This window comes from Scyliorhinus torazame, chromosome 1, assembly GCF_047496885.1.
Source record: "Scyliorhinus torazame isolate Kashiwa2021f chromosome 1, sScyTor2.1, whole genome shotgun sequence".
Lineage (NCBI taxonomy): Eukaryota > Metazoa > Chordata > Chondrichthyes > Carcharhiniformes > Scyliorhinidae > Scyliorhinus > Scyliorhinus torazame.
The window spans coordinates 406,961,520-406,989,164 of record NC_092707.1 but is presented as its reverse complement, the minus strand read 5'-3'; the positions used below and the strand labels follow the sequence as shown (position 1 = coordinate 406,989,164).

General features: G+C 51.7%; 1 protein-coding gene across 3 annotated transcripts in view; it reads right to left on the bottom strand.

The window, feature by feature from the left end:
• Positions 1-5,026: 5,026 nt before the first annotated feature.
• The window catches only part of LOC140428195 (uncharacterized), a 44,771-nt gene continuing 22,152 nt past the window's right edge, over positions 5,027-27,645 (bottom strand). For 2 of the 3 annotated variants that reach the window (XM_072514380.1, XM_072514390.1), the window contains exon 2: positions 20,388-24,737. In XM_072514380.1, the coding sequence (XP_072370481.1) occupies positions 22,659-24,737 (2,079 nt within the window). In that variant the 3' untranslated portion in view covers positions 20,388-22,658. Of the gene's footprint in view, positions 8,067-20,387; positions 24,738-27,645 lie in introns of those variants that run through there. The other variant, XR_011948732.1, reaches the window with a different exon arrangement.

The following is a 27,645-nucleotide window of genomic DNA, read 5'->3' as shown; positions in this document are numbered from 1 at the left end:
GATCCTCCTACAAAAGCCCAGACAGATTGTGTATCCGCGAGAGAACTGGGTTCCTTGTGATTCTTCTTTGTGGTTGGTGACTCTGGAGTTTTGGGAGTTGGGGGAAATGTGTGATGGGGTGTACCTGGGTGTGGTCGGTTATTCCTTGTTCGACTTGTTGCAATGAGAGTTTGTATGCTGTGGATCTGTGGTGTTGGAGCCTTTCTTAGGTTTGAGGGTAGGCCAGATGGGAGGAGATAAGCATCCTCCACCAGGTGGTCTTATATGCTTCTTCCTGACTGCCATCCTCATTGCAGTCGGATCTTCCATGGGAAGCAGTGTTGTGTCCATGTTGAGGCAGCGCTGCTTTGTCCCCGAGTATCCTCTTTCTAATGGTGTGCACAGTGCTGATCTGTGTCCAACATTCTTTGATTAACCTGGGCGCCCTCCTTTATGGGGGTTTCTTCTCTTTATCTGGGTGGGCAGCTGCGGGTCTCGATTTGGTCTTCTGGATTACAAGGTATTTTCCTTACTGTATTGGGGGAGGATGATTGGCCTCCTCCCAGGATGTCCAGTTGATGGGTGTCTTGACGATTCTTCTCCTCGGTGGTGAGGTCTCCGTGGTTGAGGGTGACACGACTTTTCTAGTGTCGGTGGGGCTGGTGCGCTGCCTTGGTTGCGGTTAGTGAGGGGCAAGGCCGGTTCGACGGTGAGTCTTGGCATGTGCTGAGTATCCGTGAGGTACTGACTCCTGCAGCAAGAGTGTGCTGGACGAGGCTAGGTCCAGTGCGGTGACGGGCTTCCTCTTGTCCCCTAACGCTTGGGACATCCCTTCCCAAAGGCACTTAGTAAGGACGTCCTGAGAGGCTGAGGCTTGATATTCCTGAGCATCCTTGGTTGACTGACTCCTCGGTGCACAAGGGTGTGGGGCTGGGCCAGGCCCTGTACTGTGGTTGGTCTCATGGTGCCCCCCTTATGTTTGGAACATTCCTTCTTAGCTGGAATGTTATAAGAAGCTGAGTGGGGTTTGAGCCAGCAGCTTTTCTCTTTGTTTTATTATAGTGAGGGGCGTCTGCCGGAGAATCATGGGTTTCTGGTTGTGTCCTAAGACCCTCTCCTCCTGGTAGTTTTCCCTTTTTATCCTGCCTCAGTTAATTGCTGGTCCTCTCTGTGTAAATCTGTTGGATGATTGTTCTGTACTGTGCCTGAGTTTGGGGTTTTGTTACATCTTGTGGTATATGTAAAATACCCTTTTAGAACTGGACTGGATTCTCCAATCTCCCAGCAGTGTCTTTCATGGCGGTGTGCTGTTCGCTGGCAGTATGATTCTCTCTTCCTGCCGCTTGTCAATGGTATTTCCCATTGAAGCCACCCAGCCCTGATATTCTCGCAAATGTTTGGCTCTGTAATTTTTTACTTCTTTAATTGTGGGTTTACAGAATGCAGGATTGGTTCCTGCAAGGGGACAGACAGGTCTGATTATGTTGAGGCATTTTTGCTACGCTGTATCATTCCTGTGGTTTTGATGTCTTATTTGTTAAATTAGAAAAACTTCAATAAAAATACATTTTCAAAAATGGTGGCTGGGATTCTCCATTTGAGAGGCCCAAGGCCGGGATTCTCCCCTACCCGGCGGGGCGGGGGGTCCCGGTGGGATGGAGTGGCGGGAACCACTCCGGCGTCGGGCCGCCCCAAAGGTGCGGATTTCTCCGCACCTTTGGGGGCCAAGCCCTCACCGTGAGGGGCTAGGCCCGCGCCGGAGTGGTTGGCGCGCCGCCGACCGGCGGGAAAGGCCACGCATGCGTGGGAGCGTCAGCGGCTGCTGACGTCATCCCCGAGCATGCGCAGGAGGGGGTGTCTCTTTCGCTCGGCCATGGTGAAGGCTGTGGCCGAGGCGAAGGGAAAAGAGTGCCCCCACGGCACAGGCCCACCCACGGATCGGTGGGCCCCGATCGCGTGCCAGGCCACCGTGGGGGCACCCCCCGGGGCCAGATCGCCCCGCGCCCCCCCCCCCCCCCCCCACAGGACCCCGGAGCCCGCCCGCGCCGCCTGGTCCCGCCGGTAAGAGAGGTGGATTGATTCTCGCCGGCGGGACAGGCATTCCAGCAGCGGGACTCCGGCCCGTCGCGGGCCGGAGAGCCGCCGGGGGAGGCTCGCCGACCGGCGCGGCGCGATTCCCGCCCCCACAGAATATCCGGTGCCGGAGAATTCGGCAACCAGCGGGGGCGGGATTCATGCCAGCCCCCGGCGATTCTCCGACACGGCGGGGGGTCGGATAATCCCGCCCCATGTACTGACGCTGGGACTGAATCGCGAGAGTTCTACGTTGACGAAAGTGGTGCCAATCCCGGAGCAACTCAGGACACGTTAATGGGCCAGGCCCGACACCATTTGGAACTGGTGCAATTTCAACCAATGGCGGCATCTGATTGACTGGGGTCAGGATTGGCACTGGGGAGCCTGACAAGCTGGAGCTGCACATAAGCACCCTACCCACCACACACACACTCATTCCAGCCAAGATGATGCCACCCCGAATTGCGGCCCCGCGATTCACAGATGCGGAGCTGGAGACATTGTTGGATGGTTTGGAGGAGAGGCGGGACGCCCTGTTCCCCGGGGTGGGAAGCAGACTGCCATCCGTGGACGTAAACCGGGCCTTGCCGCAAGTGGCAGAGACCATGAGCGCCGCCGGCTCCACCGCCTGAATCGGCCAGCAGTGCAGGAAGAAGCTGCACAACCTCCTCAGGGTGGCCAGAGTGAGTCCCCGTCCCACACCCTCCACACCCAGAGCGCCCCCCACTCGGTGCACACACACACCACGAGCTGCGGCCCCCTGTGTGGCCCACGTCCCAGTGTGCATTATCCGTCCCCCTCGGAGAAGGCAGCCCACAAGCGCAGGGAGAAAGAAAAGACCCGAGGGAGCCCGCCAGACCTGCGGCCCCTCACCGCTACCGAGCAGAGAGCGTTGGACCTGGGGTGTGGGTAGGCCCCGAGGCAGAGGTCGGCATCGGGGAAGCAAGTAAGCCCCCGATAGATGGTGGTGTCCGTATGGCACCCCCCCCCCCCCACCAAAACCCCTCACAGCCCCACCCTCCCACCCCGCCATCACCCTCAACCCCCCCAACACCCACACCACCGCAAACTCCAATCCCCCCCCCCCCCCCACCCCCACTACCTTCACCCGTGACCTAACCATCCGTCTTGTCCTTTGTCTTCTGCGGTGGAGGCTTTGGTGAGATGGTATCGGCCATGGGTCAGGATGTTCAGGGCCTGGGACACTCTGTGCGTGTGGTGGCCGTGGCACAGGATAGGGCCACCATGTCACAGGCAGCCATGTACCAGGGCCACATCGACATTGCAGTGGTGTTCCAGAGCTTGGCCCAATCACAACGGGCCATGGCTGCAGGCGTCGAAGGCATTGGCCTGGCGCTGGTTGACCTGAACCAGACACAGAGCAACCTGGCACGGTCACTGAGTGACGTGGCACTGTACCAGAGGGCCGTGGCACAGTCCATGTGTGCCATGGCCATGAGGATGGGCCCTGAGGTTTGGATTTGACACACTCTTGAAACATTTCAGAAGCCTTTCAGAGGACTGCGGACTCAATGCATGCTGTCGCTGATTCAGTTTTGGGGCGGGTTGCTGGATTGACCTTCTGTGATTTCATGTAAACAATTCCCTTTTCAACAACACAAGTTCAGAAAACAGAATTGGACAGAGTTGAAGTAATTCACAGCCCAGATCAGTGGGAGTTCCTGCATTTGCTGCACAGGATCTGATTGTGTCAGGATCTGATTGTGTCGGAGTGAGTCACTAATCCAGTTCAACTGGTTGCAGTTTTTTATAAATAACATCTCAGGGACTACGCCTTAAAGGAACAGGGATGTAGAATTTTACAGCACAGATCAGGGCCAGTATGCCCATCAAGTTCATGGAAATGTACACCTCAGGTGTTTAGATTTTAGTTTCCTGTTTTCCATCCAGTTGTGGGGTTTGCTAATAGTTCCCTTTATAGGCCTCCATTTCATCATGCAAAGATCTGAGAGGTTGATGTAATCCACAGGGCATTTCCTCACTGTGGATTTATACCCCAGGGCGAATTAACTGCATTAGGATTGAAGCTGCTGAAATATAAACATACCTTTTCAAATGTGTTTGCCTCTTGCATTCGACAGTGTGATATCATAGTTTGAATTAAAACACATCCCAAACTCACTCTGGGTAGGTATATTTTCAAAAGTATGCAGGACAAGAAAAGGACATAGGGAACTCTAATCAATCCGAATTCTCTCTGCACAGTCATTTGTTCCTGCTCTATAAAATATTTCTCTTCACTCGATTCTATTGACTCGATTTCCAGGCTAGCAACAATACCTTGGGCGAAATTCTCCGGAAACGGCGCGATGTCCGCCGACTGGCACCCAAAACGGCGCAAATCAGACGGGCATCGCGCCGCCCCAAAGGTGCGGAGTGCTCCGCATCTTTGGGGGCCGAGCCCCAACATTGAGGGGCTAGGTCGGCGCCGGCCGAATTTCCGCCCCGCCAGCTGGCGGAAAAGGCCTTTGGTGCCCCACCAGCTGGCGCGGAAATGACATCTCCGGGCGGCGCATGCGCGGGAGCGTCAGCGGCTGCTGACGGCATTCCCGTGCATGCGCAGTGGAGGGAGTCTCTTCTGCCTCCGCCATGGTGGAGACCGTGGCGGAGGCGGAAGGGAAAGAGTGCCCCCATGGAACAGGCCCGCCCGCGGATCGGTGGGCCCCGATCGCGGGCCAGACCACCGTGGGGGCACCCCCCGGGGCCCGCCCGCGCCGCCTTGTCCCGCCGGTAAGGTAGGTGGTTTAATTTACGCCGGCGGGACAGGCATTTTGGCGGCGGGACTTCGGCCCATCCGGGCTGGAGATTCGGGGGGGGGGGCCGCCAACCGGCGTGGCGCGATTCCCGCCCCCCGCCGAATATCCGGTGCCGGAGACTTCGCCAACCGGCAGGGGGGGGGGATTCACGCCCCTTGTGTAGCGCACAATGACTTACACAAGTCGAGAAGTGATGAAGTCTATCGAGGCTTTATTAAGCAAGACTTGTTCCCCAGCAGCTCAGTTACAGAATGCGGCTGCTGGGAGAACTCGAGCTCTTATACTCCGCCTTCAGGGCGGAGCCAGAAGTCGGCAGATCCAACCAGGACCTGGGACCTGTCAGCCAACAGCCTCTCGGCTTCACAGGTACCATATTACCCCTAATACATACCACCACATTCACCCCTTGTTAAAAAAGAACCCGGCGGGGTGGTGGTTCGCATGGTGGTAGGGGTTTACAAGGCTGGTCCTGGAAAAAAATTTCGAACCATGGCTATGCATTTTTAGCCCAACATTTAGCTATGTACAAGTTTGTGTCAGAATTATTTACAACAAAATTATTTACAACAGAATTCTTGTTTTCTTGGTGTCACGCGGATTCCACGAGTCGAGCGGGTGGCCTGGTCATCCTCGTTGATCGCCTCAGCCCCGGTGGTGGTGCAGGTGCTGGCTCGGGCACTGTCGTCTCTGGGAGCGTTGCGCTGTTCGTTCCTGTTTCTTTACTCCTGGGCGGGCACGGGAGGAGGACCGATCCACCCGGGAAGGGGGCGGTCGTGGGGTGCGCCGGTGGCAGGGAGGGGGTGATCGGTTTTGGGGGTGTGTGTGCGTTGTCGGCGGGCGCCAGGTCCCGCAGGGAGACCGTGTCCTGTCGGCCGTCGGGGTACGCCACGTAGGCGTACCGAGGGTTTGCATGGAGAAGGTGAACCCTCTCGACCAACGGGTCCGATTTGTGCGCCCGCACATGTTTCCGGAGCAAGATAGGTCCTGGGGCTGCCAGCCAGGTCGGCAGCGACGTTCCGGAGGAGGACTTCCGTATCTAGGTGAGTAAAACTTTCCGTGCTCCCGGAGTCGATCAAGCATGGCGTCTCGTATCCGAGTCGTCGTTTGGAGCGTCCAGGGCCGCGATTGATCCAGAGTCACCGAAGCCAGTCGTGGTAGTAGCGTCGCGGCGTTTTCTTCGGACCCCGTGGAGCCGTCTATGCTGGGGTCCTTTGTTGTCAGCCAAGATGGCGGTGTCCATGGATCGCACGCGGTCAGGGGTGGACAAAATGGCAGCCCCCATGAATCGCACGTGGCCGGGGGTCACAACATGGCGGCGCCCATCCTCCCCTCGTGGTGTCCGGGACCTAAAATGGCGGCGCCCGCGGGTCGCGCATGGATCGTTGAGGGGGGGTTGGGGGGGTTTGGAATCTGCTGTCCTCGTTCTTCCCCGGGGATTGCGGTGACCCCCCGGGACCGGGACACTGCCGCGTAATGGCCCTTTTTGCCGCAGCTTTTACAAATAGCTGCGTGGGCCGGGCAGCGCTGCCGGGGGTGTTTCGCCTGCCCGCAAAAGTAGCAGCGGGCCCCACCGGGATGATCTGATGCTCTAGACACGCAAGCTTGCGGGGGTGTGGGGGGTGCCGGGGAGTCGGTCGCAACGGGGGTCCACGGAGCCCAAGGGGCTGCCACGCGGTCGGGGCCATAGGCGCGGGCGTTTTGAGAGGCCACATCAAGGGAGGCTGCAAGGGCCCATGCCTCTGAGAGTCCTAGCGACTCTCTTTCTAAAAGTCTCTGACGAATTTGGGGAGAAGTCATACCTGCCACGAATGCGTCTCGGATTAGCAGGTCCGTGTGCTCGATCGCGCTCACCGATGGGCAGTTGCAGTTTTGTCCCAAAATCAGCAGCGCGCTGTAGAATTCGTCAAGCGAAATATCCAGGAATTTGCCGTCTCGTTGGTGGCGTGCGTAGACCTGGTTTACGGGCCAAATGTAGACACCTTTCAGCAACGCGAGCGCCGTCGGGAAATCCTCCGCGTCTTCGATAAGCGTGTAGATCTCCGGGCTCACCCTGGAATGCAGGACCTGCATTTTCTGCTCTTCCGTGGTCCGGCCGGGGGCCGTTCGAAGGTAGCCTTCGAAGCATGCTAGCCAGTGTTTGAACACAGCCGCCGAGTTTGCTGCATGGGGGCTGATCCGCAGGCACTCCGGGGCGATCCGGAGCTCCATAGTCTTTTAAGCTCGCTTAATAAATTGTAGCGCACAATGACTTACACAAGTCGAGAAGTGATGAAGTCTATCGAGGCTTTATTAAGCAAGACTTGTTCCCCAGCAGCTCAGTTACAGAATGCAGCTGCTGGGAGAACTCAAGCTCTGAAGGGTGGAGCCAGCAGGCGGCAGATCCAACCAGGACCCGGGACCTGTCAGCCAATAGCCTCTCGGCTTCACAGGTACCACATTACCCCTAATACATACCACCAGACCTTGTATTTATATAACACCTTTAATGCCGTAAAGTACCCCAAGGCACTTCACAGGAACATTCTCAAACAACAAATGACACTGAAATACACGGGAAATAATAGGTCGGTTTTCAGGAACGTCTTCGGGGTGAGAAGGTTTATGAAGGGATTTCCAGAGCTCAGAACCGAGGATGTCAGGGATGATATGTCACAAAGCCATTCTTCACACAAAGCGAAATGGAAATCTCACCCATACCCCATAGCATTTGAGGGCCGGGGCAAGAAGGAAGGAGGGAAGTTTGAAATTCTCAAAACTGAGAGTGATAAACTTTTGATAAATTGGAATATTAAAGGTTCCAGATTAAGATGCAGATCAATCAGAATCTTATTTAATAGTCGAATAGACTCCAGGGACTAAATAGCCTCCTACCGTTCCAATGTTCCCCGTGGATTTGACTGGTGTCCTCTCAGAATTTTGGGAGAGGCTGGGAGGGGCTTTGTGGAATTTCAAGCCCTGGATGGGTTCATGCAAGGGAGATCCCAGTAAAATAAAGTCCTTCAACACAAGGAGGTGGATCAGCAAGAGCCATTCAGCCCATCAAACACTCTACCTCTCACTGGCCATGTACATTCACCATCCATTTAATCTGCAGAAGCACAGTTTTCCTCTGAATCAAAATTCTTTCTTTGAATATGGGCGTTGATAGCACAGACAACATTTATTGTATGGGGCCGTTCCTGGCTGCTCCCCAGAGTTCGGTTCTCATTCCTGATTAGCCATCACTCAAGGCCCCTAAAAGATTAAACCACAAAAAAAACAGGTCACCATTCACAGGAAATAGCATTTTTAGTTTCTCTCAGTAAACAATTGGATTATAACACAGGAAGCGTAAGTCGGTACAAACAAAAGAAATGCCACAATATGATTGGATTGAGTTACAAAAGGATTGCTGACTTCAATCAGCAAAGGACTGGATAATATTGATCATGATAAAGTGGGTTTCATCCTGAACAATCGATCCAGAGATTGCAACCTGAGTTTAAAGGGGACCGGGAAATTAAAAACTAACCCACGTAGACAATGGCCGGAATTCTCTGGACATTGCGATTCACCTTTCCTACTGGCAGTGCATCCCTGCCCACGGGTTTACCAGCGGCATGGGATGGTTACAATGGGAAATCCCATTGACAAGCGGGGAATGATATAATCCCGCCGCCAGCGGATGGCACGCCACCTCGAAACACGCGGCTGGGGGACCGAAGAACCCCGTCCATTATTTTGTTCAGTGAGTAATCAATCCCTGGAAATGGTTCCCAGAGGAGAGAGATGATAAAGGACAATATTGACCCATTCACAAATCAGATAGATTCAGTTTATAAAAATGACGGACGGGATTCTCCCTCCTGATGGCAGAGTGTTGACTCCGCCGTAAAAACCGGAGAGTTTTACGACGGCGTCATCAGCGATCCTGAGCCCTACAGGGGGCCAGCACGACACTGGAGTCACGCCGCTCCAGCTGCCGATACTGGCGTCAAACGGGGGCCGCGGGTCTGCGCATGCGCGCTACGGCCGGCGTCAACTCGTGCATGCCGCTATCTTCCTTCTCCGCGCCGGCCCCGATGCAACATGGCGCGACGCTACGGGCCCCGGGGCTGCTCCGATTCTCCTAGCCGGATGGGCCGAATCAAACCACATATTTAACAGCGTCAACCAGTCATGCTGGTTGACGCTGGCCAGCGCGGAGGTAGGGCTCGGCATGGGGTGGGCCCTGGGGGGGGGGGGGGGGGGGGGGGGGGGGGTGAGTGCCGGGGAGGGGGGTGCCGGGGAGGGGGGGATGTGGGTGTGCATGCCAGGGGGTGGGGGAGGGAGAGTGCCACGAGGGGGCGAGTACCGGGGAGGGGGGATGAGTGTGAGTGCCGGGGAGGGTAAGTGCCGGGGAGGGGGTGGGGGGTAAGTGTGAGTGCCGGGGAGGGGTGTTGAGGGTGAGTGCCGGGGAGGGGGGTTGAGGGTGCGTGCCAGGGATGGGGGGGGGGGAAGAGTGTGAGTGCCGGGGAGTGGGGGTGAGGGTGCGTGCTGGGGAGGGGGGGGGGTGAGGGTGAGTGGTAGGGAGGGGGTTGAGGGTGAGTGCCGGGGAGGGGGGTAAGTGTGAGTGCCGGGAGGGGGGATGAGTGTGAGTGCCGGGGAGGGTAAGTGCCGGGGAGGGGGGGGGGTGGTAAGTGTGAGTGCCGGGGAGGGGGGTTGAGGGTGAGTGCCGGGGAGGGGGGGTGAGGGTGCGTGCTGGGGAGGGGGGGTGAGGGTGAGTGGTAGGGAGGGGGTTGAGGGTGAGTGCCGGGGAGGGGGGTAAGTGTGAGTGCCGGCGAGTGTGAGTGCCGGAAAGGGGGGCAGGCAGTTGGGGGTCTCAATGGTGGTGCGCCCCCGACCTCTGCATCCGCAACCTCCCGGTCCTCGGGTCTGCCTGCCAGGTCCAGGGCCATCTCTTTGTGAACGGTGAGGGGGCGCATTCCAAGTGGACCCCCTCTGGTCCTCTCACGCTTCCGGTTGTTATGTGCGCGCTTCTCCTGCAGGGCGGGGGGGCGGGGGGTGGGGGGATGAAGGGCAACAGTGTTTGGCAGAATTATACATGCGGACCAGCGGTTGTGTGTATGTTGGCAGAGGTTCACACCCCATCCTGCCAATGCAGCCTGCATGGGTGGGTGCAGCCCTGTCGGTTACAGGTACGGATGTCCCGCACTTCGGGTGTGGGGGGGGGGTGGGTGGTACTTGCCCTGGCTGCCCTGACTAGGTCATTGACCTTGTGGCACTGGGTGCCTGTCCTGGCTGTTACGGCCACAGCACTGACGGCTTCTGCCACCTCCCTCCCCAGACGCCGGCTGAGGCGTGGAGCGACCCTGCGTCCGTGCCCGGGATACAGGGCCTCCCTCCTCTGTTGCACTGCGTCCAGGAGCGCCTCGATGTCCCGCTCTTGGAACCTTGGAGCTGCGCGGCGGGCGGCAATTTTGCCTGGTCTCCGGCGGGGGTGTCTTTTGTGGTGCGATGCCGCACAGCGTCATTGACGGTGCGCGCATCGGCAACGGGTGACACCGGCGCGAATAGCGTCACGCCGCTACTAGCCCTTTCCGGGCCAGAGGAGTTTTGACGTTCCGGTCGGCCCGATGCCGGAGTGGTTCGCACGGTTTTTGACGGCGGCGTCGAGTCGTCGCGCCGATCGCGGAGAATCCGGCCCATAGTCTACGATGAGAAATTATTTAGCTGTTTGCTGGTTTGTGATGCAGAACAAGCCCAGCAGCGCGGGTTCAATTCCCGTACCAGCTTACCTGAACAGGCGCCGGAATGTGGCGACTAGGGGCTTTTCACAGTCACTTCGTACTTGTGACAATTAAAGGTTAGTATATTATTATTATTATTATGTGTGCTGAGTGTAGTTTGGAAGGCACAGGAAGGTTTGGACCTATGATTCCAAAAGCCCTCCACCAATGGGGGTTTTCCTCATTTCAAATTTAAGTCTGTTGTAGAAATTGATTTCTATGATTAGCCAATAAGTTACATTGTATTGTACCATTTGACAACCAGGGTGGGAGGAGAATGAAATGGGCCTTCACTTTTTACATCCAGAAATCCGAGTTCCTAAACTTCAAGGTGAACATCAAAGGATTCAAATTCCATTTATATCTGATTTTGTATTTATAAAGCATCTTGATTGATTTTAGGATGTTCCAAAGCTCTTCACAGCCAATGTTATACTTTGAGTTGTAGTCACTTTAGAAATATAAGGAAAGTAGGAAATAAAACAACCAATTTGACACAGCAAGCTCCCACAAACACGAGGATGACCAGATAATCTCATAGAGTCAAATTTTACCAGCCCATTGTGTCTGCGCCAGCTATCAAGCACCTCGCTATTCTAATCCCTTCTTCCAGCACTTGATCCATAGCCTTGTATGTTATGGCTTTTCAAGTGGTCATCTAAATGTTCCTTAAATGTTGTGAGGGTTCCTGCCTCCACCCCCCTTTCAGGCAGCGAGTTCCAGATTCCCACCACCCTCTGGGTGAAGGTTTTTCCTCACATCTCCTCGAAATCTTCTGCCCCTTACCTTAAATCTATGTCCCCTGGTTATTGACCCATCTAAGGGGAAAAGTGTCTTCCTATCTACCACATCTATGTTCTTCATTTATTTCATACACCTCAATCAGGTCCTCCCTCAGCCTGCTCTGCTCGAAGGAAAACAATTGCAGCATAACCAATTTCTCTTGAAAGCAGAAATGGTCCAACCCAAGCAACAACCTGATTAATCTCCTCTGCATCTTTTCTAGTGCAATCACGTCCTCCCTAAAGTGTGGCCACCAGATCTGCACACAATACTCCAGCTGTGGCCTAATGAGTATTTTATACACCTCTCGCCTCTTTTCTGCTAGGCATCGGCTAATAAATGTAAGTGGGGCACACACCCACCTGGAGAGGTGAGAGTGCTACCCGTTGAGTCATGGCTGCTCAGTTTTAACCTAATAACTGACGGCATGGTGGCACAGTGATGCATCACAGCTCCCGGGACCCGGGTTCAATTCCGGCCTCAGGTGACCGTCTCGTGTTGTCTGCACATTCTCCCCGTGTCTGCGTGGGTTTCGTCCGGGTGCTCCGGTTACCTCCTACAGTCTAAAGATGTGTAGGTTAGTTGAATTGGCCATGCTAAATTGCCCCTTACTGTCCAAAGGTTAAGTGGGGTTACGGGGATCGGACATGCACTGGGGAGGGTGCTCTTTCAGGGTGCAGATTCGATGGGCTGAATGGCCTTCTTCTGCACTGAAGGTATTCTATGGTTCTAACTCATTGCTACCTGCAGATAGTTTGATGTGAGTGAGATTAGGCTCTGGGGCCAATCACGATAGCAGTGAAAATGCGAAACATTATCCATCCTGTTGACTTTTCCCTCTTCCTGTGAGAACCACCCATGAAGAAAATGTAAAAAATTAATGTTTATATAGAAGCCAGGATAGTGAGAGAAGGGAAACGTTTACATTCTGAGTTAAAATAAGACGTAGGGCACAGTCCATATAAACAGTGGTCAAAGCCATTCATACGTTAATCCCTGGAAAATGTGATCAACCACAATGACTACGACAAGAAGACAAACTTTTGGGAAATAACTCCTCTGTCAAATACTCCAGGATATCTGTCTAATCTTACAGTCTACCCAACCCTGTCGCTTACCTCAGATGCCATCTCAATGATCACAGCAACACAGAAATCCTCTTGTCCCTCACAGAAATTGTTTACCTGTGTCTGCGCTTAATTCTATAACTTCCACTCCTTTTTTTTATTCATTCCCACAAAACTTTTGATGATTGCTGGAATATTGTTTCCTATCACCGGGAGTCTATGTGTTGATAGACAATAAACCCACTCACCTCTATTACTGCTTCAGTCATGCTGGGCTTGCATTAATAAGAGTAGTTGTGTGTGTCCCTCATCCTAAACAGGTCCGCGTACTGGTGAGGGGGAAGCAGAGAAAAATAGAGAATAGGCCAGATATGAAATGAAATGAAAATCGCTTATTGTCACAAGTAGGCTTCAAATGAAGTTACTGTGAAAAGCCCCTAGTCGCCACATTCCGGCACCTGTTCCCCTACCAGCCTCCCCGAACAGATATTGTGCCCCTATATCCAATTGTACCTGTTACTGGTGGGGCTGTTTAAGGAGTCTTACAAAGTTAATCCTTCTCCTCTCCTGTCATTTATGAAGTTTACTCACTCCTGAACCAGTGTAGGGAGACCGTCCTTACTTACTGCACTAAACCCTGCATAAGTATTGACTAAAATCCTCTTTTCTCCTCCAATGCCCTGTCCCTGGTATAATCGCTGTGAAAATCTTCTGTACCTACCTCCTGAAATAATTCCAAATCCAATATTCTCACCATGGCTGAGCCAATGATTTGGATAGGTTAAGCTTCAGCTTTTTGCTTCAGTGTGTGATAATTTGTTTTATAGCTCAAAGCAGGAAGTCGTGCTGTGCTGACTACTGCATATTGTCCATCAATAATGTAAAAAGGAGGTGACTTGCCTGATGGGCTTTTTTCTGCTTATCAGCAAATTAGATTTTTTTTCTGCTGCCCCAACAGTTTTCAATTCAATTAGACGATTTGCTATTCATTTCAGGAGATTTAATCTTATTAAAAGCCTTGTTTAAAACGAAGTAAATGATGTACACGGAAAAGATTAACTGGTTGCGTCCTGGGAGTCACGCATTAGCAACTGCTCTGATGTCACATGAGAACCGCCCAATCGTTGCCGCTCTCTTCAGCAGGCCAATGAAGAGATGCCCCAGACTAAAAGGAGCTGGTCCTCCCTGTTGGACGAAGAATGGGTTGTGAGGGAAGTGAGACAGTCATGAAGGGGGAAACAAAGAAAGTGAATTGGCCATGTTAAATTTCCCCTTAGTATCCAAAAGGTTAGATGGGGTTAAAGGGATAGGGTGGGGACCTAGGTAGGGTGCTCGTTTGAAGGGCTGATGCAGACTCGATGGGCTGAATGACCTCCTGCACTATAGGGATTCTACGATTCTATGGGGGTGTAGACTGGGAGCCAGGGGCAGGATTCTCCAGTCCGCCAGCCGTGTTTTCCTAGGCGGCCGCTCTTGCCGGCAGTGGGATTCTCCGTTCCCGCCACCTGCCAATGGGATTTCCAATTGTGGCCACTCCATGCCACCAGGAAACCCATGTGCATGGGTGTGTTGCCGGCACAACAGAGAATCCTGCCCAAGATATTTGGTAGCATAGTGGTTAGCATTGTTGCTTCACAGCGCGAGGGTCACAGGTTCGAATCCCGTCTTGGGTCACAGTCTGTGCGGAGTCTGCACGTTGTCCCCGTGTCTGCGTGGGTCCCTTCTGGGTGCTCCAGTTTACTCCCATAAGTCCTGAAAGACATGGGGCTCGATTCTCCTTTTTGGAGGATAAGTCTCCATTCAGCGTTAAAACGATGGTCTTTTACGCCAGGAAAACTGGCGCAAAACGGCCACTGATTCTCCGTTTTGCTGGGTGCTAGCAGGGAGGCAGCGGAGAGCTCGCAGATCTAGCTGCCAATGTGGCCCTCAGTACTTCTGGTTCCGAGGCCGCGAATGCGCATGGCGGCGGCCTGTAGTGGCTGCGCCGTGATCCATAATGGACTCAGCCCATGGACCCGGACCGCTAAAGTAATGCCCCCATCCGACCGCTCGCATGCCCTGGACCACCTGCCCACAGTCCCCCCAGCCTCGAATGAAGCGCCCTTGCCCGCGGATCGGCCCTCGCCCGACTGTGGCGGCCCCGGACTGAGTCCGCAGCCACCACGTGAGGTTCCCGCACGGCTGAGACCATGAGAGTCCCACGCCGTCGGGAACTCGGCCGGTCGGGGACGGAGCATCGTGGAGTGGGCCTCAGGCAATAGCATGAGGCCGTGAATAATCAGCGCAGCGGACTCCTAGAGTATGCCGCTGTTTAGGGATCTGGGAATTCAAAAACCGGCGCATCTTCCAATTTTGGCCCTGTTATGGGTCAGGGTTTAGAGACCCTCAAAGTGCATCATGGCGATCACCTGACCCACAACTTTTAATAGATTGTGGTATGGGGAGCACACGGCCCACTCTGCAGGTGTGGTACAGCAGAAATGGAAAAGTATTTTTTAAAGCAAAACAATGTTTATTATATAAACTCAAGTTAACCTTTTTAAAACATATAGGGCGGAATTCTTCGGAAACCGGTGGGGCGGGCAACTCCGCCGCGAAGGAGTGGCGTGAACCACTCCGGCGTCGGGCCGCCCCGAAGGTGTGGAATCCTCCGCACCTTCAGAGGCTAGGCCAGCGGCGGAGTGGTTTGCGCCGTGACGGCCAGCGCAGAAGGGGCTTGACGCCACGGCAACCTGCGCCGAAGGGCCACTGCCGGCTGGCGCCCATTGGCGCAAGTGCGGGAGCATCAGCGTGTGCTGGCGTCATCCCCGCGCATGCGCAGGGGGTGGTTTTCTTCTCCGTGCCCGCCGTCGCGGACCGGTACACCAGCCGGCGCGGAGGGAAAGAGTGCCCCCATGGCACAGGCCGCCTGCGGATCGGTGGGCTCAGATTGCGGGCCAGCCCACCATGGGGGCACCCTCCGCGGCCAGATCTCCCCCCCCCCCCCGAGGACCTCGACTAATACCCCTTCTGGCTGTGACTGCAGCTATCCAGCTCTGAAAATGAAACTAAAACACACCCTGCAGCAAACAGCCTAAAACGAAAGTAAAAAGCTGACAGACAGCCCAGCTCCACACACTCTCCGACATCTCTGCAGTAATAAATGAAATGAAATTACATGAAATGAAAATCGCTTATTGTCACAAGTAGGCTTCAAATGAAGTTACTGTGAAAAGCCCCTAGTCGCCACATTCCGGCGCCTGTTCGGGGAGGCTGGTGCGGGAATTGAACCGTGCTGCTGGTTTGCCTTGGTCTGCTTTAAAAGCCAGCGACTTAGCCCTGTGCTAAACGAGCCCAACACCCATTTCTTAAAGGTACTCGCACTACAGATATTTATATACACACCCATTTCTTAAAGGTACTCTCACATGACAGGCGCCAAAACGGATTCACCGCCCCTTCGCCGAACGTGATTTCGGTGTCGGGGAGTGGAGAATCCAGCCGGGCTTTGACAAAGAGTCATTGGACTCGAAACGTCAGTTATTTTCTCTCCCTACAGATGTTGCCAGACTTGCTGAGATTTTCCAGCATTTTCTCTTTTGTTGGAGAATCCAGCCCGTGCTGTTAGGTAATTTGGACATTCTGAATTCTCCCTCTGTGTACCCGAACAGGCGCCGGAATGTGGCGACTGGGGGATTTTCACAGTAACTTCATTGCAGTGTTAATGTAAGCCTATTTGTGACAATAATAAAGATTATTATTATTATGTTTGTGGGCTGGTGAGGAACTGAGCTTCGCACAGGCAATAAATGGTGGCATTTATTGTACAAATATCTAATTTTAGAAACTTAAAATAATTGCATTGAGGACTGTCACTTGTGGGAAATGGAACTTATCTTTAGTCAAAAAGGAAGTTTGGCAGTGTTGAATTATCAATGCATTAACGCAAGAAATGTAGAGAATAAGGTGGTTGAGACAGAGCAGATTGACACGTGGGAGTAATATACTATCACTATTACCGAGGCATGGCTTCGGAACAGCTGCTCAACATTTACTGCTTACAGGGATTTCAGACGAGACAGAGAAAGGGAGATAAAAAGGAGGGGGATCAGCAATATTGATTAAAGAAACAAGGGGCGTCATTCTCCGACCCCCTGCTGGGTCGGAGAATTGCCGGGGGCTGGCGTGAATCCCGCCCCCGCCGGTTGCTGAGGTCTCCGGCACCGGATATTCGGCGGGGGCGGGAATCGGGCCGCGCCGGTTGGCAGGCCCCCCCGCTGGATTCTCCGGCCCGGATGGGCCGAAGTCCCGCCGATAAATTGCCTGTCCCGCCGGCGTGGATTAAACCACCTTTTGAACAGCGGGACAAGGCGGCGTGTGCGGGCTCCGGGGTCCTGGGGGGGGGCGTGGGGCGATCTGACCCCGGGGGGTGCCCCCACGGTGGCCTGGCCCGCGATCGGGGCCCACAGATCCGCGGGCGGGCCTATGCCGTGCGGGCACTCTTTCCCTTCCGCCTCCGCCACGGTCTCCACCATGGCGGAGGCGGAAGAGACTCCCTCCACTGCGCATGCGTGGGAAACTGTCAGCGGCCGCTGACGTCCCGCGCATGCGCCGCCCGGAGATGTAATTTCCGCGCCAGCTGGCGGGGCAACAAAGGCCGTTTCCGCCAGCTGGCGGGGTGGAAATTCCTCCGGCGCCGTCCACAGCTCATTAGTTTACAGCACTCAGGGTGCAGGTCCAGGTACCTTTTCAAAGAGTTTAAGGTCTCTGCCACCAACTCGGGCAGCAAATTCCAGACTCCCCACTACCTTCTGCGTAAAAAGGCTTTTCTCATGTCCACTCTATACCTTCCAAACTCAGCAAGGCAACACCCAGCCTGACATTTCCATTTGCTGCCTCCAGAAAATATTTGAACATCTGACGTAGGAAATGGGCGGGAGGTGCAGTTTGAGTTCTGTTGCTGATTTGTGTGTGTATTATGAAGTGGCTGAGAATAACCGAGACTTTTTCATCCTTCACCTCCGGCGGAGTCTGGAGACAATATCTCAAATATTATTCAAACACAGGGCTCCACGATGCAAAGATAATCTTTTTTTACTGATAATGGGGTTTGCACGCCACTGGAGTAATTGCTCTTGAGTAGGTGGTGTGTGAGCCGTCTTATTGAACCACTGCAATTCCTGTGGTTTGGGTACACCCACAGTGCTGTTAGAGAAGGAGTTGTTTGAGGCGGGGTGAGGGGGGCGGGCTTGAGCTGTAGCTGGGATCCACGTTCAGGTACCTAAACAAACAAAGATCTAAAGGTGGCTAATTGAGCCTTAATGCGACACATTTCTTCGTAAGCAGTGTCGGTGAGGTATTGTGGGGATGAGCGCCTCCACCTTCTTGACAAAGTGAGAGTGAATGGGTGCATGGGAATAGAAAATAGAATCTGAAATAAGAGACAACCCTCACTTTCAATTAGTAACAACTTGAAACAGTGACTACATTATGCGAGGATTAGTTGCCCATTGTGCAATTTCCTTTGAAAATAGGACCAGTGAAAAGAAGAGAGAATTTTTAAGGAACCAAATAGTTTGTGTCAGTAAACATTTCTTACAGAAACAAACAGTCCCCTCATTATCCCACAAGATTTAATTGTCAAATTAAAAGACAGATCCCAGCTTGTGGAATCTTGTGGTTTTGGAGCAGGACTCAGGCCAGCAGGAATTGTGACTTTGCACTGATTGTCAAGACTGACTTTTGTTCCTTTCTGCTCTTTTCCCAAGGAATTCTGCTCAGCTGGGGAGCAATTCAGGCGGCCTGCTCCTCGGGCATCGAGGAGAAGTTCCACAGTCTTCCATCCCATGGTCCTTCCTCCCTGCCAATGAAGCCCCAGCTGGATGGCCTTCTCTACCTGTCCCTAATGCGGCACCTGAAACAATCACACGCATGGGCGTACGCCCTATCACCCTGCGGCACCAACCTATTGGCCCTCCGATACTTTTAGCTGCATTGCCAATTACCTATTCATTTTGGAGATATGGGGCGGGATTCTCCGACCCCCCGCCGGCAATGTCATTTCCGTGCCAGCTGGCGGGGTACTTCTGCCAGCTGGCGGGGCGGAAATCAGTCCGGCGTGGGCCTAGCCCCTCAAGGTTAGGGCTCGGCCCCCCAAGATGCGGAGGATTCCGCACCTTTGGGGCGGCGCGATGCCCGACTGATTTGCGCCGTTTCTGCCGGCGGACATGGCGCCGATACCGGAGAATTTTGCCCATGGTCATCACTGGAAAGAGCAGCAATTAGCGCCTGTCCACGGTACTGGAAGAGGCACTGGCGAGCTGCCCCCTTCTTGCACCACTGCAGTCTATGTGGTGAAGGCTGTTGATACAATTAGCAGCTTCCTGGTCACGTTTACTGAAACCGGAGTTTTATTTTAAACTGAATTAAAATTCCCAAACAACCAATGATGGCATTTGAACTTACATTCTCCGTATTATTAGTCCATTAAATACCCATTACGTTACTGTATGTGTGATCCCAAGATTGCAGGTTGCAGTGGTGGTTGTGGGGAGTGGGGTTGTGACCCAAGTGCATGTCTTCTGGTAGCACGAGTGATAAAACCACTGGAAATGGTCACTGGTAGAACATAGTGAGTGCAGAAGGAGACCATTCGGTCCATCGAGTCTGCACTGACCCACTTAAGCCCTCACTTCCACCCTATCCCCTTAACCCAATAACCTCCCCTAACCTTTTTGGCCACTAAGGTCAATTTATAATGGCCAATCCACCTAACCTGCACGTCTTTGGACTGTGGGAGGAAACCGGAGCACCCGGAGGAAACCCACGCAGACTCCGCACAGTGACCCAGCGGGGAATTGAACCTGTGACCCTGGCGCAGTGAAGCTACAGTGCTAACCACTATGCTACCGTGCTGTCTGGTTTGTATATTACTGGTGAGCTGCAGGATTCATCATGGCACCAGAGCAGATGGGTGCAGGATGGTGAGGCATTTGATGTGGAGCATGTATGACACCAGTTGCCATGGCTGGAGGTAACTGTACTAGATCCTCTCACTCCCACCTCAGAGAAGCGACATTTCCTGCTACGTGGGGATAGGAAATCAGCTTTGTAACCGGTGATTCCAATTCATGGAGTGGAGTTTTACGAGTCTGTCATGTCAGGAGCTGGAGAATAAAAATGCAGCGTTCCGTTTCTTACCTGAGAAAGGATGTACTGGCACTGGAGGGTGTGCAGAGGAGATTCACTAGGTTAATCCCAGAGCTGAAGGGGTTGGATTACGAGGAGAGGTTGAGTAGACTGGGACTGTACTCGTTGGAATTTAGAAGGATGCAGGGGGATCTTATAGAAACATATAAGATTATGAAAGGAATAGATAGGATAGATGCGGGCAGGTTGTTTCCACTGGCGGGTGAAAGCAGAAGTAGGGGGTATAGCCTCAAAATGAGGGGAAGTAGATTTAGGACTGAGCTGAGGAGGAACTTCTTCACCCAAAGGGTTGTGAATCTATGGAATTCCTTGCCCAGTGAAGCAGTTGAGGCTCCTTCATTAAATGTTTTTAAGATAAAGATAGATAGTTTTTTGAAGAATAAAGGGATTAAGGGTTATGGTGTTTAGGTCGGAAAGTGGAGCTGAGTCCACAAAAGATCAGCCATGATCTCATTGAATGGCGGAGCAGGCTCGAGGGGCCAGATGGCCTACTCCTGCTCCTAGTTCTTATGTTCTAAAGTTCATTCACTGCAACAGGACCGGTAATTCCGCCCGGGGGTGGGGGGGTTGGTCTCGGTTAAACCATCAGGAGAATGAGCCCAGTGGAGGCCACGTTCTTCTCAATGAGAAAGAAGGAAAGCCTTGGAGAATGTGATCCACAATAGGCTCTTTCCCACTCTGCGCCTTCAGCCCCAAGCTTAGCCAGAGAATGGTCTACAACAACTAAACAAAGATTGAAAATTCTAAAATAAGTTGTCACTTTATCCCAATGTCTTTCCATTATTATTTATTGAAACTTTTGTTATACTTTGGTCAGAATACATTAAATATAACTGAATTAATTTGTAAATTGGAACCAAGCCTCATTTGCATAACTCGTATGGTGAAGGAGCATCCTCTGAACAGGTTAGATTGTCTGTATCCTGCCTCACACTGGATCCCATGTTAGATAGTCTATGGCCTGCCTCACAGTGGATCCCACATTAGTTTGTGGTCTGCTGTGCAGTGGATCCCATGATAGAGAGCCCATGATCTACTTATAGTGGATTCCATGTAAGATAGCCTATGGTCTGCCTCACAGTAGATCCCACATTAGCGAGTCTACTGTATTTCTCACCGTACATCCCACGTTCGAGAGTCTATTGTCTTTCTCACCGTACATCCCACGTTCAAGAGTCTATTGTCTTTCTCACAGTACATCCCACGTTCGAGAGTCTATTGTCTTTCTCACAGTACATCCCACGTTCGAGAGTCTATTGTCTTTCTCACAGTACATCCCACATTAGAGAGTCTATTGTCTATCTCACAGTACATCCTACGTTAGAGAGTCTATTGTCTATCTCACAGTAGATCCCATGTTAGAGAATCTATGGTCTGGCTCACAGTACATCCCACGTTCAAGAGTCTATTGTCTTTCTCACAGTAGATCCCACATTAGAGAGTCTACTGTCTTTCTCACAGTATATCCCACGTTAGAGAGTCTATTGTCTATCTCACAGTACATCCCACGTTCGAGAGTCTATTGTCTATCTCACAGTACATCCCACGTTAGAGAGTCTATTGTCTATCTCACAGTACATCCTACGTTAGAGAGTCTATTGTCTATCTCACAGTAGATCCCATGTTAGAGAATCTATGGTCTGGCTCACAGTAGATCCCACGTTAGAGAGTCTATTGTCTACCTCACAGTAGATCCCACGTGACAGAGTTTATGATCTGACTCGCAGTAGACCCCACGCTAGAGAGTCTATAGTCCGACTCACAGTGGATCCCACATTAAAGAGTCTATTGTCTATCTCACAGTCAATCCCACATCAAATAGTCTATGTTCTGACTCACAGTAGATCCCACGTTAGAGAGTTTATGTTCTGACTCACAGTAGATCCCACGTTAGAGAGTTTATGGTCTGACTCACAGTGGCACCTACATTAGTGGGTCTATGGTCTGACTCACAGTAGATCCCACATTAGAGAGTCAATGGTCTGACTCACAGTAGATCCCACGTTAGAGAGTCTAGGTCTGACTCCCAGTAGATCCCACATTAGAGAGTCAATGGTCTGACTCACAGTAGATCCCACGTTAGAGAGTCTAGGTCTGACTCACAGTAGATCCCACGTTAGAGAGTCTATGGTCTGACTCATAGTAGATCCCACATTAGATAGTCTATGGTCTGACTCACAGTAGATCCCACGTTAGATAGTCTGTGGTCTGACTCACAGTAGATTCCACATTTAGATAGTCTATGGTCTGACTCACAGTAGATCCCACATTAGCTAGTCTGTGGTCTGCTTCTCAGTGGATCCAATTTTGAAGAGCATTGGAGTTCATCCCATTCTCCTGGTCAATATCTCTCCCTCAACCAGCATCACCAAAATAGATTATTGAGCTTTCTGTGCACAAATTAACAGATGCTTTTCCTTTCCAAACACAGTGGCTAAACTTCTAAGTTGTTCATTTCAGGGAGTTTTATGACTTTGACTCAATGATGATGGATGAACAGCAATTTGCAGTCAAGCTGGAATAGTGCATAATTAAAGGGGAACTTGGGGCTGATTTGCTCCAAAAGGCAATTGGCAGTCACTGTGCAAGACTGTGAATCCATGAACAAACTGTACAAGAGCAAGCCTTCCTGTAAAACTGTTACTTTCTAACATGAAACAAAAGAGAAAGAGGAGGTGAACCACTGGAATAGTGTCCTTGTGGAGGATTGTTGGGATTTGAATCTCCTCTGCACATGGGACAGACACTCCAGGGAGACAAATGCAGGAGGCAACACAGTACATGCACGTGGAGCAAACTCCTACCATGAGTCCCCCTCCATTTGACCATGTGCAAAACTCTTTGAATCCATGTAGATTGACTGGCGGGAGAGGGAATTCGACACAGGGTAAATCTGTGGCTGGCTTTGTACATCAGGGAAAATTGAAGGCATTAATTCCAAATCATGGCAGCACATTCTGTCTCCAGTCTTCAGTCAGTTAGAGGAGCATCTTAATGTTCAACTTCGGATCCTCCTTCAGACTGCTCTTGAATACCTTGCTCTATTGCCCTTCTGTAAGAGGCAGCATGTCCTTTAATGTGGAGTTGATGTTATCAATCCTCTGTTGTAGTTGCATCTCAAATTCCTGTTTGTTCTTCACAACCAGTTGGTTAACTGCCTCTTTTGTGGCTGTGTAACCTTCCTGAAGTTTGGTGCGCTTTACATTAAACATCGGGTCAGAGGGACTCAGATTGATGTATGTCTCCAAACTGGTGACTTGGTCCCTTAGGTGCTTCTGAGAGATCTCCACATAGGTTCCTGAGATCATGTGGCACAGGTTAGCAATGTTGCAAGCCTGAAAGGCTTCTGTGTAGATCATGTCCTTAATAAATGAGTCCTCGGAATATCCTGGGAATGCCTCACAGGCCTCACTGTCGCTCGTGAACTGTGTTAGGGTGTCATTGAGAGAGACCGCAATCAGATTGGACATCATTTGGAAGAAGTTGCTCATCTTGGCCCACTGCTCCTTGACTTGGCTCAATGCATCCAGGCCTGTCACAAGCAGCTTGAGAGTTGTGTCATAGTCTATCTCCTTCACCTGACATTTCATCATGGTGACCAAGATCTCATCAAGGTCCTGAGTCACCTTATCCTTTTTTTCAGACATTCTTTGATACTCCTCTCTGGTGTAATTTAATTGTTTTTCAGTTTGTTCCACCTTCATGCGGGCTTGATCCAGGACCAATTTCGACAGACCTTCTTGCACCTTCTCCAGGTCGGCAGCATTGGTTAGATTTGGCGGTTGCGGAGTGAGGGCTGGAACATTGGTGGATCTTTTGATGTCTGCGAGGTACGTCAGAACATTGGCATTCTGCTCTTTGATGGCTGCACCAAGACTTTCCAACTGAGCCTCATCGGGCTTCTCACACTTAGCGACCTCCTCCAGACGCTCACATGTTGTGATCCCCTGCTGACACAATTTCAGGGCTGTTTTCTTGGTGCTGCAATCTTCCTGCTGCTCTATCTTGCTCAAGCTGTTCTGAAACATGAGTTTGCAGTCAGCAGAGCTGCTGTTCTGCGCGTTGGCATTGGGCAACTTGCTGGTGTCAATGGCTCCACTCTCAGAAACAAGGTCCTGAAGCAATGTGCTGGCCAGCACCATCTCCATCCCTTTCAAATAGATGCCGGTTGGGTCCCCTGAGCTATTGTCTGCGTCTTCAGCTGGGGAACTTGATGGTTTCGATTTTTGCACATTCTTCTTTATATGATGTGCTGCTGTCTCAGTGATTTCAATGGCTAGGCTCAATGGCTCAGTCAGGCCCATTGTCACCAACTCTGTGGCAAGACGGTTTGTCAAGTCAAGCAAAGACTGCGTGACGTAAACTCCAACCAGGTTTTTCCCAGTGGGGATCATCTTCACTGCCTTTCGGTAATTGGCATGGACCTCTTCCATCTTGGTGGATATCTCACTGAACTGAGAATCCACTCTCTTCTTTTCCTTCGCCGCTGCTTCTTTCCTGAACTGGGATTCCGCTAGCGTCTGTTTGACCTGGTCCAGGGCTGCATGGTGCTCTGTTCGGGAACTAGCGCAGAATTCGAGCAATTCCTGCACCAGCTCAATGAGCGAGGCAAATTCCTCCTCGACAGAAGCCGCCAGGCACTGGCACTGCTCCGCCACCTTTTTGATGCTGTTCAGGCGGCTGGGCAGCATGGCTTTGATCACCTTTGGGTCACGACTCAGCACCTGCACTGCGCTGGCCAGATGCTTCGGAGCCGTCAAGGTGTTGAGCCGGATCTGGTCCATATTCTTGTGAGCTTTGTTGAAAGCTTTCCATCCCTGGTCACTCAGCTGCATCAAGCAGGCATGGAATGATTCCGGGTGGCGTAAAAAGCGGAACGTTTTCCCAGCCGTGTTGAGCTTCACCTGGAACGCCTCTGCCGCGGAAATGAATATCAGCTCACCTAAAATCGCGATGGAGATGGGCCCAGGTGTCAGAAACTCCTCCCAGTTGGCATAGGGCTTCATGGTCAGTTCCAGATCTTTCTTGATCTCCTCTGCTGCACACAGCATCTTGATGCTGCTGTTGACCTTTGTCATGGCCTGTGCCTCTTCTGCTGACATGGCGATCGAGTTAATATCCTGTCGAAAAAAATCAGGGACATTTGATTTAGTCAACGGCAGAAGAGGAAAGGAGACAGGTGTGGCTCAGTGTGAGCTCTCTTACCTCTCAGGTAGCTATTTCCTGGTTCAAGTTCCTCTTTACAGACTTCAGCACATGCTTCAGACTGACACACCCCAGGCAGTACTGGGGGAGTGCCGCCCTGTCTGAGGTGTCATCCTTTGAATGAGACATTCAGCCAAGCTTCACTTCATCCGAACATAGGAATTAGGATCAGAAGTCGGCAATGCAACCCTTCGAGCCTGCTCCACCACTCAATCAGGTCAATGATCTCTTCCTGGTCTCAAATCCACCTCCCACCTGTTGTCCACATCACTTTAACCCATTTTTTATTCATTCTTAAATTCGGTAGAAAATATTCCTCAGCACTTTTTGAAAGAGTGCAGGGTGTTATCCCCGGGGTCTGAGCCAATATGTATCCCTCAACCAACAGCAATTTTGAAATTGCTGATAATTTTGCTCATATTGCTATTTATGGGATCTTGCCATGCTCAACTTGGCCACTGCATTTCCTGCATCAAATTGAAAAATACTTAATGGTCAAATGATGAAGAGAGATCGATGATGGAAGAGGTTGTGAGAGACGGAGCAGGAAGGGGTCGGGGGGGGGGGGGTGAGGGGGAGGGTGGACGGAGGCTGTAGATTCACAAGGAGAGAAGAGACTGAGTGCCATATTAGTTGTGGGATGGGTTGGAAAGGGCAAAAGGGAGAATGTGCAGGATGCCAGTCAGAAGAGCAGAATTCCATAAAGCACTTTGGGAAGATCTGAGGTCATGAAGTCCAAGTTCATTTGTACAGAAGCATTTTTGTTGTTGGTTATGGGAATGATTATGGTTGGTTCAGCTGGAGTTTTATTGTTGCAAAACAGTTCGATAGAAAGAGAAAAAATTGCAAGGAAGGAACTTGAACCTCTTGTGAAAATCTCTCTCTGTGACGTTGATTGAGTGATAAATATTGCCTAGGCCACGAGAGGGGACTTCCCTGTCCTTCAGATAACTCTGTAATCTCTCACACACACTTGACAGGGAAGATAGGGCTTTGGTTTAGCTTCAGAACTGAAATATGGCACTTCTGTCAATGCAGCACTCCCTCAATGTCGGCCGAGGTTTTTGTGCTCAAATCTGTGGAGTGGGACTTGAATCCACAGCCTTCTGACTGAAAAGTAAGGGTCTTTAGAGCAAAAGAACAAAGAACAAAGAAAAGTACAGCACAGGAACGGGCCCTTCGGCCCTCCAAGCCTGTGCCGCCCATGCTGCCTGTCTAGACTAAAATCTTCCACACTTCCTGGATCTGTATCCCTCTATTCCCATCCTATTCATGTATTTGTCAAGACGCCCCTTAAATGTCACTATCGTCCCTGCTTCCACCACCTCCTCCGGCAGCGAGTTCCAGGCACCCACTACCCTCTGTGTAAAAAACTTGCCTCGTACATCTCCTCTAAACCTTGCCCCTCGCACCTTAAACCTATGCCCCCTAGTAATTGACTCCTCTACCCTGGGAAAAAGCCTCTGACTATCCACTCTGTCTATGCCCCTCATAATCTTGTAGACCTCTATCAGGTCGCCCCTCAACCTCGTCGTTCCAGTGAGAACAAACTGAGTTTATTCAACCACTCCTCATAGCTAATGCCCTCCATACCAGGCAACATCCTGGTAAATCTCTTCCGCACCCTCTCTAAAAACTCCACATCCTTCTGGTAGTGTGGCGACCAGAATTGAACACTATACCCAAGTGTGGCCTAACTAAGGTTCTATACAGCTGCAACATGACTTGCCAATTCTTCTTCTCAATGCCCCGGCCAATGAAGGCATGCATGCCATATGCCTTCTTGACTACCTTCTCCATCTGTGTTGCCCCTTTCAGTGACCTGTGGACCTGTACGCCTAGATCTCTCTGACTGTTAATACTCTTGAGGGTTCTACCATTCACTGTATATTCTCTTCCCTGCATTAGACCTTCCGAAATGCATAACCTCACATTTGTCCGGATTAAACTCCATCTGCCATCTCTCTGCCCAAGTCTCCAAACAATCTAAATCCAGCTGTATCCTCTGACAGTCCTCATCGCTATCTGCAATTCCACCAACCTTTGTGTCGTCTGCAAACTTACTAATCAGACCAGTTTTTCCACTGTAAAATCACATTAAAGAACGGAATACACACCCACTGCTCTTCTAGTGCATCTCACACCTTCCTCTCCTTGGCAATAAGTAGCACATCTTCCAGTTACCCCTCACCTACATCTGTCTCACACTCCTGTCCCCAATCATCTTCCTACTTCATCTCTCCAGCTTCAAAACCTCCTTCCCCAACGACCTCTTTCACTGCATCTTCGGGCACCTCTACTGCCTTTTCTCTCAAAACTCCACCTGTGTGTCTGTTCCCCAACCTTCCTCCTCCATTAAACGGCGAAAGACCTGTCGCTGGGGTGAAACCAGAACACTGGAATCAGGAAGACACAGCATGTGCCTGTCGGAAGGGTACATTTACAATCTACCCAGGGAATTGTTTAAACTAATTTGGCTGGGGGAGGGGACACAGACTGTGAGCAGAATAAGGATACAGCATAATACAGTCAAGCAATCAAGTCAGAGGGCGTACAGCTGTATTATGTTTCAAAGGAGTAAGGCAAGGCTGGATGACCTCTACTTTCCTGCTGCGAGCGTCGGGAAACATCGGCCTAAATTACCCCTTCACGGGACTCTGCTCCAATTTGGTTAGATCGCGCCTGATATCTTGGAGGGGCAACAAATTAATCTTTGTGGTTTAGTTTTAGGAAAAAAAAGGGACAGTCACATTGCTCGCCATTTATTACAGAGCCCTAGATCACCAGCAGATAAATGAGGAGCAAATATGTGCACAATTTGCA